The 13,731-nt window shown below is 40.2% G+C and overlaps 2 protein-coding genes across 3 annotated transcripts; one reads left to right on the top strand and one right to left on the bottom strand.

Annotated features, from left to right (window-relative positions):
* The first annotated feature begins 897 nt into the window (after positions 1–897).
* LOC133400575 (fatty acid-binding protein, liver-type-like) lies at positions 898–2,030 on the top strand. The gene is made up of 4 exons (XM_061673385.1): positions 898–967; positions 1,034–1,206; positions 1,775–1,864; positions 1,945–2,030. The coding sequence occupies exons 1-4, from the start codon at positions 901–903 to the stop codon at positions 1,993–1,995; spliced, it is 381 nt and encodes a 126-aa protein (XP_061529369.1). The 5' UTR covers positions 898–900; the 3' UTR covers positions 1,996–2,030.
* Positions 2,031–3,737: 1,707 nt separating this feature from the next.
* Positions 3,738–12,121, bottom strand: smyd1b (SET and MYND domain containing 1b). 2 transcript variants are annotated; one of them, XM_061673383.1, is made up of 10 exons: positions 11,926–12,121; positions 10,681–10,857; positions 10,174–10,387; positions 9,348–9,478; positions 9,153–9,191; positions 6,961–7,156; positions 6,007–6,099; positions 5,757–5,920; positions 4,773–4,941; positions 3,738–3,902 (listed from the first exon to the last, which is right to left on the bottom strand). In XM_061673383.1, exons 1-10 carry the CDS (start codon positions 12,045–12,047, stop codon positions 3,738–3,740), a joined length of 1,470 nt encoding a protein of 489 aa, XP_061529367.1. In that variant the 5' UTR covers positions 12,048–12,121. The 2 variants fall into 2 exon arrangements, with proteins under 2 accessions (XP_061529367.1, XP_061529368.1); XM_061673384.1 differs by lacking the exon at positions 9,153–9,191.
* Between the last annotated feature and the right edge of the window lie 1,610 nt (positions 12,122–13,731).

The following is a 13,731-nucleotide window of genomic DNA, read 5'->3' as shown; positions in this document are numbered from 1 at the left end:
CGTGCTGGAGCCTATCCCAGCTGTCATCGGGCAGGAGGCGGGGTACACCCTGAACTGGTTGCCAGCCAATCGCAGGGCACATACAAACAAACAACCATTCGCACTCACAGTCATGCCTACGGGCAATTTAGAGTCTCCAATTAATGCATGTTTTTGGGATGTGGGAGGAAACCGGAGTGCCCGGAGAAAACCCACGCAGGCACGGGGAGAACATGCAAACTCCATACAGGCAGGGCCGGGGATTGAACCCGGGTCCTCAGAACTGTGAGGCCGACGGTTTAACCAGTCGGTCACACTACTTCCCATTTAAAACTTCATATGTTCATTTAAAAAAATATTAGATAATTACTATATACATTTTGGTTGATTTGAGTGTTAATAAAAATAATAGAAAATATATATGATTTGTTTTAATTAAATTATGAGTTTTGTAAATATTTTTCCAAAATAAAGTTTTCAAAAAGATATTTTTTATTACAGGCATTAGTACTGCATTTGTAGTCGAAATTATAGTTTTTTAAAATATGCTTTATGCGCTAACGTGTCATTTAAACACAGCACATTTAGCGGACAAAAAAAAAAAAAAAATCTAAAAATTTGTATCGGACACTTCATTAGGTACAGGCCAGAACTTCACATTACACGTTTTCGTAACCTTATTTTGGTTACCTTACCAAACGCCACGAGAGGGACAGAATATTAAGGACATCCTCCCTGCTTGTGTCTTATCATCTGCAAGTGGCCTGCAGCCTCTGTAATTGGAGACAGCTGAAGTTAATGTTTGCGGTGTTCCATGGTGTGTGTGTGTGTGTGTGTGTGTGTGTGGGTGGGTGCGCGCGCGTGTGTGCGTATATAAGACGTGATAACCTTTTGTCTCTCCACCTTCCCTTGCCTGACACCATGTCCTTTTCTGGAAAGTACCAGCTGGAGTCTCAGGAGAACTTTGAGCCTTTCATGAAGGCCATTGGTAAGCTCCTGTCGTGTATTAATTATCTGCAAATTTGGTTCGTCTAAGTCACCAATTATGTTTTAGGTCTTCCTGACGAGCTCATCCAGAAAGGCAAAGACGTCAAGAGTGTCTCCGAGATCGAGGAGAGCGGCAACGACTTTAAGGTGACGGTCACGACCGGCTCCAAGGTCCTCGTCAACTCTTTTACCATCGGACAGGAGGCAGAGCTGGAGACCATCACTGGAGAGAAGGTCAAGGTAAAGCTTGAAAATGGAAGCCGTGGAAGAAACTTATCACAAAATTTGCTCTTGGGTTTTGATTGTTTGATGTTTTAATTGTGTGGTTGTGGTTTGTGTCTAAGTTTGGCAGATGTTTGGATTTGAGGGCCATTTTAAATGGACAGCTGGGCTGGGTCATTTAACCATTGGTAATCAATCAACCAATTGAGATGAGTAAGTTTTAGCCTCAATACTTTTATTTTGAAAAATCTGTTTAATTGGGGTTAAAGTTGATTCTGAAAAATTTAGTCAGTGCTTGGCAGGCCTAACTTTGAAGTTGCCCAGTACCCTAAGTGTATACTGAGGTGTTATTAATATGGCCCTTATGCATCTAATGAGATGACTGAAAATGCTTGTTTATAATTCCATGTAGCTTTACAATAAGCATTTTTGCTTGTTGCTGAATTTGTTAATTTATCTTGATTTTGCAATTGGGTTAATTAGGTGCACTTTTTAAAACTTTTGCCTCTTAAACTGTCTTTGTGGGGTAAGCGCAGTACGTGATTGTTTGGCTTGAATAATTGTTGCACATTTTTCTTTTGTGAAGGCGGTGGTTCAGCGTGAAAGCAACACACTGAAGGTTTCCCTTAAGGGAATCGAGTCAGTCACGCGGCTGGAAGGTGACACAATTGTCAATGTGAGTGCTGTTTTTAAAATTCCCAAAAGCTTGCAATAGTCTGCACACGTGAACATGCTTGACATTGTTCTCATTTTCAGACGATGACACTTGGTGACATTGTGTACAAGAGGACAAGCAAACGCATTTAAATCTGAACGTGGCATAATAAAAGTTTAAAATAAAGGCACATTTCTGGCTTTTTTTTTTTTTTTTTTTTTTTTTTTTGTGGGTCAAAGGCCCATCCCAGTATGACTTCAAATTTTGCATCAAGAGGTTTAAATTTGGGGTCCTACAGTTTGTATTTACTTCTGACTTTCTAAAGTGAACTCTCACCACAACTTGCACTTCTAAAAACAAAGGCTAAACCCAATGTCCTTAAGTGGCTTTTTTTTTGTCTTAAATTAGCGGTTGGCAAACTTGAAGTAGTTCAAGAACAAGTTTTATTCTGAAAGTTTAATATTGTAGCATGCAGTTTGACTATTAGTACTGCATCTAAATATGAAAAATGATTCAAATTGTATTGCAGAAAGTTAAAATTGTACCTAAAGGTTTAAAGAGAGCAGCCTTGAGTTTAGCAAGCAGTGCTTTTTATTTTTTTGTTTGGGGGGAGCTTATTGCCACCCCCAGTTCAAAGTTTACTGTCAAATTTGATTTTTATTTTTTTAAATACCGGTTAGCTATTTGACTTTGGGAAATGCCACAGACAGGCTAAGGGAATGGTTGCAACCTTTATGCTTTAAATGGCCAGTTTGAGCAAATGGTGCTGCTACATGTATAGAGACATTTACTGTACTACTAGCAGGCATATTCTGAACTATAGTTTAGAGTCTCAGTAGTTGTGAAACTTGTCTGCATGACTTGTGCTCCCTGGTGGTTGTCAAATGAAATAATCATGATTCAGTCAGGCAAAATAAGATTACAAAAATATTTTGGCTTTAAGACTCCCCTGACTTGGTCATCAAGGGATTATGCTAAGGCTGAAATGGATTAATGGCATTTCAATGGAGAAAGCTTTTAAATTTGTTTTGAGTTAGGGGTGTGGTCACAGAACAAATTAAACTCTGATCTCAAGGCATCACTGTACTGCTGAACTATAATTGGGCAGTGAGTACCCCCTCCAAGTACGAGAGGTAGCCCTTGTACCACATAGTTAGTCCCATTCTACTCAACTTGCATTTATAAAAAAAAAAATAATAATAATAATTGTTTTGGGTCCTAGTTTAGCATAGTCTAAAGCCCAGTTGATTTTGGTAGTTCAGGTCATAGTTTTCTAATAAAATGTAACCATTAAAACCTTATTTTCCTTCATGACTCAAAGTGTCAATCAAGTCTTATTTTGAGAAAACAAATTTCAGTCACTTGAGTGCAATAAGACTCAAAATGGATCATGTCAAAGTTTTCATTCCTAAACTGAATAGAAAAATAATTTTTGTTCACTTTTTTTTTTTTAATCAAATTGGGTTGCGAAATAAAATTGCAGCATGGTGTACTAGTGGTTATCACCTCTGCCTCACTGTGGCGACGTTCTGGGTTTGAATCTCAACTCAGGCCGTATTGTCCGCCGCAGTGCTTCGTTTGTCTCCGGGTATTCCAACTTCGTCCCACATTCCAGAAACATGCCAAAAGCTTGTCTGTCTCTGTGTCCTGTGACTGACTGACGGGGTCAGTTCAGTCCATGGTATGCTTGACCTCTCACCCAAAGTCAGCTGGGAGAGCCTCCCAGCGCTATAGAAAACGAATTTCCTGCCCGTCCCTACTTCGGAGAAGTTCTTTGGGTAAATGTTAAGTGGCATGACAATCACCTGCTTTATATTGGAATGTGCAAATGACACGCATGTTTAATGGAGGAACACAATGGAGATGACATTCTACTTTTATTTTATTTTTTTATTTATTTCCTCCGGTGGAAGAGATTCTTGATGTCTTCCTCCATGGACTTGGGTTCATGCATCATGGTCATGGGTCTGTTCTTCAGGGCTGCTTCTCTCATGCTGTGGTAGACGTACTCATTCTGCTTAAACATCCTCAGTTCCATTTCTGTCTGCACGCGCATTGACTGCAAGGTGGGGGGAAAACATAAATGAGGGGGTCTACAAAGACAAGTGGGGTTCCGCTCTATATGTCCTAATTTCACTTCGGACTTAAGAAATGGTCACAAAACTTAAGCCAACTGAAAATATAGACTTGTAACATTCCACGATGTGTTCAGGTTCCGGAAGCTCCTAGCAAGATTCAATGGTTCCAGCAGGATAAGATGTTTGGCATTGGCAGAAAATATTTAGCAAACTTTTCATGGGCGAAACGGACGTATTCAGCTCTGCTGTTCATCCCACAAATGCAGGTTCCATACAAACGTCACACAGCCTTACACTATGCGCTATGATTTTTATTTTATTTTTTTCTTCCAGCTCAATCATAGTAAAACAACCTTGTCATAGTTAATCTTGGGACATTTTGACTCCAATCTAGTAGGATTCTGACTTTTTTTTTCCTCCCTCATGGTATTACAAATTGCAACTTTAGATGAATGTAGGTTTGACTTGTAATATTATCCCATTTGCTTTCTTCCTATAGAATCTGCAACATGACTATTCTTATAAAATTACAACTCAACACTGAAAGTCTGACTTTTTTTTCCTCAAAAATTGTTCGTGGGACAACTTGATCAGCAGAATTCTGACTTTTACAAAGTCAAATTGCAACTTTTTGTTTTCTCTACTATTACGACCTTTTTCTTTTGATGTAACATTTTGACGACTGTCTCATAAAATTACAACTCTCAGAATAAACCGCTTTTGTCGTGTGTGTGGGTGTGTCTACTCTTTTTGCCTGGAACAAATCAAATTCATCATCAGATACCAACAATAATGGAATTAAAGTTCATCATCACAAGGTAAGCTCCGCAAAGAAGCAGCGGTTTTCGTACCTCCAAGTCCTTGGTTATGGGATGCATTGGGCCGTGCGTGACCATGAGAATGGCATAGGCCTTGCAGATCATCCCGTGGCCCACCTCGATCAGGCCGGCTTGCCAGTGCGTGACTCCCGCTCGCATGGCCGCCATGCCCAAGGTGGGGTTGTTGGGGTGGTAAAGCTTCCTGTCCACCATCAGAACACTGCGTTTAGCTGTGGAAACGCTTCGAATATTACAATAAAAAGCCACCACGTGGTACAATGCGGCGCAGTTTGCTGCAGTAAACATTTTGGTGCATTTGAATTAAGGATTCCAGAATAACCGTCCCACCTTTTAGCGCCTGTTCGTTGGGGTGCCAAATGATGTGGTATGCTTTGGACACTTGTGAAGGGTGGAGCTATGCGCTGCTGTTTGTTGATTTGCATTTTGTGTTACAATGGAATGACTTGAATGGGAAAACAACAATTTACCTTTCCCAAAGCCACATACCCGAAAACACAGACTGGCCAGTCACCATGAGAAAATGCAGTCTTACTCCGATGAAGTTATGTATTTTTCCATTAAATAAAAAAGGCTTTATCTCATATGTATATTTATTTTTAATGTTATGGCTGTGTTTTTACTTTTATAAAAAAAAAAAAAAAAAAACCTCTTCAGTCATTTAGTCGTAAAATTCCGACCTTATTTTTGAGAAAAAAAATAAAAATTTCTCGCATGTTAATTTTTTTTCCCCCTTGAAATAATGTTTTTTTTTAAAGGAAATACATCTTTTTGCTCAGTATTACGACTTTTTCATTGTCTAAAATACAAATTATCGAAAGAAATATCTAATTTTTGTGTATATTTGATTGACTTTTTAAATACAAATTCTTGTACTATAACTTTATTCTTCTAAAATAAAATTGAACATTTTTCTTTTGTGACGAAAACAAACCGAAAAATCTCACACTAAACTGCCCCGTACTGCTTTGTGCCTAAATGCTTCTCTTCTCTACGTACATGTAGCCATCCACCATTTTGCGTGCGTATTCAGCGGCGTCTTCGAAGTACTGCAGGTAGGCCTGCACCTCGCTCATGGTGCTCCACATCCTCAGCAGGTAGATGTGAGTGTCGGCCAGTACGGGCTCCGTCTTCCCGATGCACTCCCTGGAGATCTTCACCACCTGAGGAAATACACAATACAGGGTCAAATACTTCCCATGTGGCATCAATCTCAAAGGATGGAAGACGTCACAAAGTGATAGTTCACCTCGTGGTAATCGCCCTTTAATCGGGCCTGGTCCATCTTTTCCAGCATCTGAAAGCAATAATCTGTTGCATCTTTCACTTGCTCCTCTGACGGCTGAAAAAAAAGTCAGAAAGGGCAAAAGGTTGATGCAACTTTATGGGGAAAAAAGAAAAACGTATTCACAATAAAATTACAACTGCTATATTTTATTTTTTTAAATATTACCTATTTTAGTCTTAATATGAAATTTTTTCTTCTAATATGACATTACTACACTGTAAAATTAAGACTTTTTCCTGAAAAATACTTTTTTTTGTACAATTAAAAATATATTGTTAGAATATGATTTGACTGTATTCGCATAAAAGGATTGTTATTTTCGTCAAAGAATACTACTTTTTTAACTTAACGCAACTTTTGTCTTGTAATAGTACAACTTTATTCATGTAAAATTAAGACTTTTGAAAAAAAATACTATTATGTTCTCACATTATAACTTTTTTCTCTAATTTGATTTTCATTGAAAATGTTTCATAAATTGTTTCTCACAGTATTAAGACTAATTTTCCAACAATTACTTTCTTCTCATTGTATAATTTGTATTATTATTATTATTCTCCTAAAATTACCGCTTTCTATTTTTTTCAACTTCTGCACTGCAGTTGTCTTGGTAATAGCCTCACAAAATGTTGGAATTTATTGTTTTCAAAAAAAACAAAATACACTACAAAGGGATTTGGAGTAAGAAATGCATGATTGTAACCTGGTTATTTCTATATTTAGCTGTTTTCACTCAGGCAGATAAAAAGCTTCACCCATGTGGAATTATCTTTTGCTTCAAATAGACTCTGTGTCTCTTCTCGGGTTTCCCTTATCAGCCGCGACTGTGCTACCACTAAACATAGCGCTGGTGTTTCAACCCAGTTTACCTCCTACGGGGTAACATTCTCAGAGTAGACAAAACCAGAGGCCGACCTTGACGCCGTCCTGGTCCCTTCCTCCCATTTTCAGGTCGTCCTTGATGCGCTCCTTGCAGTGTTGGCACGTACAGTCGAAGAAGTATTGCGTCTTCAGCAGCCTCCGCCTCTCCTCCGACACGTTGATGAAGTCCACGTAGGAGACGGTCAGCTCCTCGCCCTCGGCAATCTTACCCAAAGAACGCAGCTCAATCCTGAGGAGCAACGGAGAAGCGTTATTAATGCGCCATCGGCCTCACATCTAAAGTTCCGTTTGAGGTGTAATATTGTACGAAATTTTGTCGTGTTTTTGATGATTTGTGTGATGATAAACCCTGATTCATGCTGTGGTTTTTAGTCCAATCAAGTGAGTGGTAAAGGGTAGAAGGAAAAGGTGCAGTAATTGTGTTAGTTATAGTTTTTATTCCATCATGCAAATAATTTTTCTTGAAACTGCAATACTGTTGCATAACTACATTCAGGCTTGAAGCAATCGTTCCCAACCAGTGAGCTGTGAGAGATCTTTGGGTCCGAAATGTATTTATTTATATACTACAAATAATGTATCCTTGTTCATCTAGCTATGCTGGCAACATAAGTGACAGGTAGAACAATATAAACATGCGCTTCCACTAGATGGCAGTCAATCTGTGTACAGTGGTGCCTTGAGATACGAGTTTCATTCGTTCCGTAACTCTAAACACTTGTACGTCAAATTATCTTTCCTCATTGAAATGAACGGAAATGCCGGTAATCCGTTCCAGCCTCCCCTAAAAAAAAAAAGTATCTTTGAAGGAAATAGTTTGTGTCACACTTATTGCTCCATTTAAATGGACATATTGCTGCTCCTTCTGGAGTGTGTGCGTTGGCCACCTGGGGACAGTATAATATAGACTATACATGGAGACTGTTCCTTCCTCAGAAAGGCCCGGTGCACACATAAAGACTATCGGACTGTTTTTGTCCCGATTTTGCCCCTTCCCGACGAAGGACGAGAAACACCAGACTATCTCATGTCTTATAAGATGATCCTTAGGGGTGTCAAACTCGTTTTTGTCACGGGCCACATTGTAGTTATGGTTACCCTCAGAGGGCCGTTATAAATGTGGAAGCATGTAAATGTATAATCGCCTCATCATATCATTATATAGACAGTGGAACCTCGGTTTTCGTACGCCTTTATTTTCATATGATTTTATTTTTTTTTGGACAAATTTTGTCCAGGTTTTCATACATCTGCTTGGTTTTCTTACAGTTGAAAATAATCCAAAGGTGAAACGCTAACAAAACATTATGTCCTATTTTAGTGTTTCTTTGTTTGTCCTGGCTGGTCACCCAAATTTTACACTGATAAAGTTATGATCTGGAGCCAAATGGTTACATGTTGTTTTAAATGCAAACCATTTCTGTTAATATAAAATTGGATTTGTATTATTTACACACACACTAAGTACCACCTAAAAAAGATACTTGTACCACCTTCATGACCAACATTAAAATGTACATGCTCATCAAAAAAAAGACATAGGTTTTTAGTCCTAAAAAGTATATTTAAGATTATTGTAAGCCACTGTAACATTACGCACATTTTGAACAATCACACTGGGCTCAAATATAGGAAAAAGTTGAAACTGTACTTAAGTAATGATTTAAATCAAATATATTGCACAGAAAGGTTAAATAAAGATGTTATCAAAATAAATGTTTGAAAACAAACATTCTTAATGATTCCAAATCACTGCCAATTTATTGAACACAAAGTTAAATACAACTCAGCTGTACATAGGCTGTGATTCTTTCGTGTACCAATAGAGCAATATATTGTTGCTTTAACACACATTTTTATTATTATGATACTGTAATATTATTAATCCTTTTTGTCACAAATGTTAGAACCCAACATCGTAACTAATATTACATTACTCTTTCCACTGCACTCGCATAGTGCACACAAAGTGACAAAGCAGCTTTTGTGTGAATGAGTTAGCAGTTAAGAAGACAGATTACCGTGAAGATAAATGTAAGAAAAATAAGGTGTACTGAAATATGTATATGCAGTAGATGTATAGAAATAAGTTAGCATCGTTACAGTGTGTGTTAGCAGGAAATTTAAAGGTAACCTCATAAGGACATACAGGTGGAGTGTGATGGGCATTGAACACAAACTTTTTCATAGACAAAGCACACACATAAGGCTCAGAGGTAACGCACCTCCGTTGAGAATGATACAAAGTATTCACAGCCGATCGACTGAAAGACAAACAGGGAACAGTTTTACACACACACACACACACACACACACACACACACACACACACACACACACACAAACATAACACGAGGTCACACTGAAACGCTCGCAGTCCCGGCAGGTGTTAACCAGAGGTGCGAGCGCGAGTGACTTACTTGCCGTGGTTGAGGATGACAGTGCAGTTGGGCCAGCAGTCGTGATTGACCAGACACAGATTGGGGAACAGACCCACGCCCACAGCCTGAAGACCCCGCTGGTCGCTCACAGTGAAGCCGTTGCAGTTAATCTGGCAAGTACAATGGAGAGAAAGTCAGTTTTATAAAGGGGACTTATGATGGAAAGTTGGTTTTGGACCAATCAAAGCGAGTCCTCTCATTCCCTTTAAATGCGGCGCGCTATTGTCTTTGACATGGCAGAAGAAGAAACTGATTTGCTCCTCCGAGAGGTTGAACCACAGCAAGTATGTTTGTACAGAATTGCAAGCAGAACTCCACGGGTGGATGATGTAAAGCTGACTTGGGCCCAGGCTGCCCCCCCCCCCCTCCCCTCCAACAAAATTGGTCTAGACCTGCCACTGACCAGCGTTCCACCTACTAAGTTTAAACCGACTTTCAGCCGCCAAATTCTCACTGCGCCGTGGGCATGTCAAAGGTCACACACCCTCGTTGCGCCGGTACACCCAGCTCGGCGCAGACCGGTCTGTTTTTGCTGCAGATGCGTCATATGCAAAAATACACGCTCGTGCGCTGATTTGTTACAAGGGATTTTTGATGCACCCTCATTACACACATTAGCACTAGTGGCATTACCTAGGAGCAACTGACTTGGAACGTGCTACTGTACACAAGTTGTTATTATCATTAATACCTTATTGTTATGACAGGGCTTTTTGTGAGCACTCAGTTATCACTCTGATCAAAGAAATATTAACTTTGTTTTTGTGGTCATGTCAACACGGAAATAAAACACATGAACACGCACCAGTCCGAAGACGTGCGAGATGACATCGCTGGTGTGCTGCTTGCTGTTGCGAGGCCAGTAGTCCAGGAAGTTGTGGACGTCCACTTTGAACTCCTTCAGCTCGTCCTCTTGCATGTCTTCGATGTGGTCCTCTAGCTGGTCCAGCGTGGTCAGCTGCGTGTCGGACACCACGTCGCCCTCCTTGTCCAGACGCCACACGATGCGAGCCACCAAGCTGCACCGAAGGGGACAACGGCAATTTGATTCACTTCCGCAAACCTTTGCAAGACAAAACCGAAGGCTTTCTGTAGACGACCACTGCACGCGGAATGATTTGATCATCCGATTACGATCCATTTTTCGTAGAACTTGATCTCATGAAGGCCGCAGGTGAGTTGGACACTATCCCAGCTGAGTTTTGGATGGTGTACCCCTTGGACTGGTTACCATCCACATATTGATAAACAACCATTCACACTAACGTTCACGCCTTTACTTAAACTACAGGAAATAATGTTTTTAACTCACCGAATGTTCTCATTGGGCGCCTTGCCGTAGTTTTTGATGGCGGCGCATTCTTGCTTGTGTTCGGCCCAGCCTGCTCGCTGGCAGGTGCGGTCGCAGTAGTGAGAGAACTTGCACTGGCCGCATCTCTGCAGTTTGTCTTGTCTGCGGAAACAGCTGTGGCAGATGCGCTCTGCGAGACTGCAAACAACGGATGGCGTTATGGTAGATACGCTGTCCATTCATCTCTCCCAGGATCAAGATCCACTTTGAGTATTTTTTTTTTTTTTGGTCCCATTTTTTTCATGTTCGGTATGCTAATATCTGAGGACGTTCATAGATGACGCCATACTTGACAGGACAATAGAAATAAAAAGCAGTTACAGGCAGTCAACCTTTGCACGAAGTACTCCCTAAAAAATACTTGGCTCTCCAAGTACCACTACAATGCAGTATGTGTTCATCAAAAAATGAGGAGGTTAATTCATAAAAAGCATTTTTATTATTGCAAGCTACTGCCACTTTATGCATTCTGGCAGCAAAAGTAAAAATAAATAAACTGCACTTAAATAACGACTCAATCAGAAAAATATTTGTACTGTAAAAGTGAATTAAAAATTGTGCTAAAATTTGGATTAAAAAATACTATATTATACTGTACTTAAACGTAATTGAATTGTACTTTAAAAAAAGTGCTATACTACTTGTAAAGTAAAAAAAAAAATTTACATGAAAAGTACAAAATGTACTGTACTTTAAAAGAGACGTTTAAACAGGCTGTATGAATAGCTATGAGCTTTATTCCAATACAGTATGTTTGCTTGTATTACATGTTTTAAATGTTGTAAATTTAACTTATATTTAATTCAGTAATTCGTTCACAATCACTAAGTAGTCGTACTGCAGTTTGACAATCACCGTCAACTTTATTCATGTATATTGTATAAAGCAAGGAACCATATTTGGTAACTTCGAATTAATTGGACACCACACACTTCACGGTTCCGTATAGTGTGATTTATCAGAGTGGAAAGGTATAGAAAATATAAGGAATATTTACCAAAATTCTATAGTTGTGGTGACTGCATTCTTTCATGTGTGAACACAATAAATTAGGCCTCGAAAATACCCGCACCTGATTAGATGGCAATAAAATAACATTTTAAAAAATCAATTAAAAAGCTTGTGATCAGACCATGCGATTGTAGTGTTATTTTGGAATCAAAGGAATAAAAGATATACTTGTGCCGCCTCCCCCGAAGTTTGTACCTGTCAAAGACAACAGCTGCGAGGCTGGGCTCGGAAAAGATGACGTCCCCGGCCCAAAATTCCTTGTTAGCCTTCAGACCCCTCCCCTTCCCAGGTGAGTCGAATATGGTCACATTCTCCATGGCTGCGGCACTGCTTCGTAGGACGCTAGAGCACAGACGCTGTATCCAGTGGCGGAGGAAAGAAAGGAGCGTCTCACTGGTGGCGGGGGACTAAGTGGTCAGTTAGGGGCTGGACTGTTTCTTAATCCCAAACACCAACCCTCTTCTTCTAAAAAGACAACCACACACTGCATAGCAAAGGTACTAAAATAGCCAACAACTTGTGCAGCTGGACCACAAACGCGGGGGTCTTTTTGTCTGACGAATGCGACATCTCTTGTCGGAAACATTTGTCAAAATGTCTAGAAATACGATCGCAACTCATCTGTAACGCACCCTCATTCAGTGTGAACCATTCATGTTTTTTGGTGTATGTATGCATGTGTATACTTAACAGACAGGAAGACCCCCATGGCCCCTATGAGTTGGTAGGTGCCATGTTCCACAGGGTTATTTTTGTCCCTCACTTGTTCCTGTCTGTCAGGATTCTGAGGTGATATTGGACAGCTGCGAGAAGATTGACACACGCAACACAACGTATAGACACCCACCCCCCAGGTCTCTAAATTGCCCGTAGGTGTGAATGTGAGTGCGAATGTTTGTTTGTTTGTTTATTTGTGCCCTGCGATTGGCTGGCAACCAGTTGAGGGTGTACCCCGCCTCCTGCCTGATGATAGCTGGGATTGGCTCCAGCACGCCTGCGACCCTCGTGAGGAGAGAAGCGGCTCAGAAAATGAATGGATGAATGAAAAATATGTTTTGCTACTTTGGGCTATTTAAATGCTGAATTAAACTGCACTACTCATAAAACGCACTATAACCTATACGGGTGAACGTAATTTGACCTTCCCTAAAACTTTTGAATGCACATATCCAACTGTTCGATGTTTCAGTACATTTTAACATAACTCGCTGTTATCTAACAAGGAGCTGAACAGCAAAATTCACAACATGGATTGGATCACCGAAATTTGTTAAAATTCTAAATAAAGTTCAGTGTTCCAAGATATTGCGCATTTTTTAAAATGTATATAAAATGTAGATATCAGAGTGATACTAATAACTGTGCTTTTTAACTGATAACACCACACTAAGACTTGTCTGTGCATCTGTTTATTTTTAGTTTTCATAGATGGATGGATGGATATTTGCATGTTCTCTCCGTGCCTGCGTGGGTTTTCTCTGGGTACTCCGGTTTCCTCCCACATCTCAAAAACATGCGTGGTAGGTTGATTGAAGACTCTAAATTGTGAATGTGGGTGCCAATGGTTCGTTTGTTTCTATGTGCCTTGCGGCTGGCTGGCGACCAGTTCAGGGTGTGCCCCGCCTCTCGCCTGAAGACATCTGGGATAGGCTCCAGCACGCCCCCGACCTTAGTGGTGATAAGCGGTACAGAAAATGGATGGATGCATGTTTAACTGCTTAACATTTGTTAATCTATTACTGAATTGGGTTTCATCTGCAAAAAGTTTGGACAGCCCCGATCTTCACTGAACGTAACGTGTGTTTTTGGGATGTGGAAGGTCAGTGAAGTACCCGGAGAAACCCCACTAATGCACAGGGAGAAGATGAAAACTTCACACAGGAACTCCAGAGTCCAAACTCAAACCCAGAACCCCAGAACTGTGAGGGAGACATACGAGCCATTGGAACCAAAGCTTAAAAAAGATTGGAATCATCTTGGGGATCATTGCACTGCCTTTTT

The sequence above is a fragment of the Phycodurus eques genome, chromosome 3 (genome assembly GCF_024500275.1).
Source record: "Phycodurus eques isolate BA_2022a chromosome 3, UOR_Pequ_1.1, whole genome shotgun sequence".
NCBI classification, from domain to species: Eukaryota; Metazoa; Chordata; class Actinopteri; order Syngnathiformes; family Syngnathidae; genus Phycodurus; species Phycodurus eques.
This window is presented reverse-complemented; position numbering and strand designations above follow the sequence as displayed.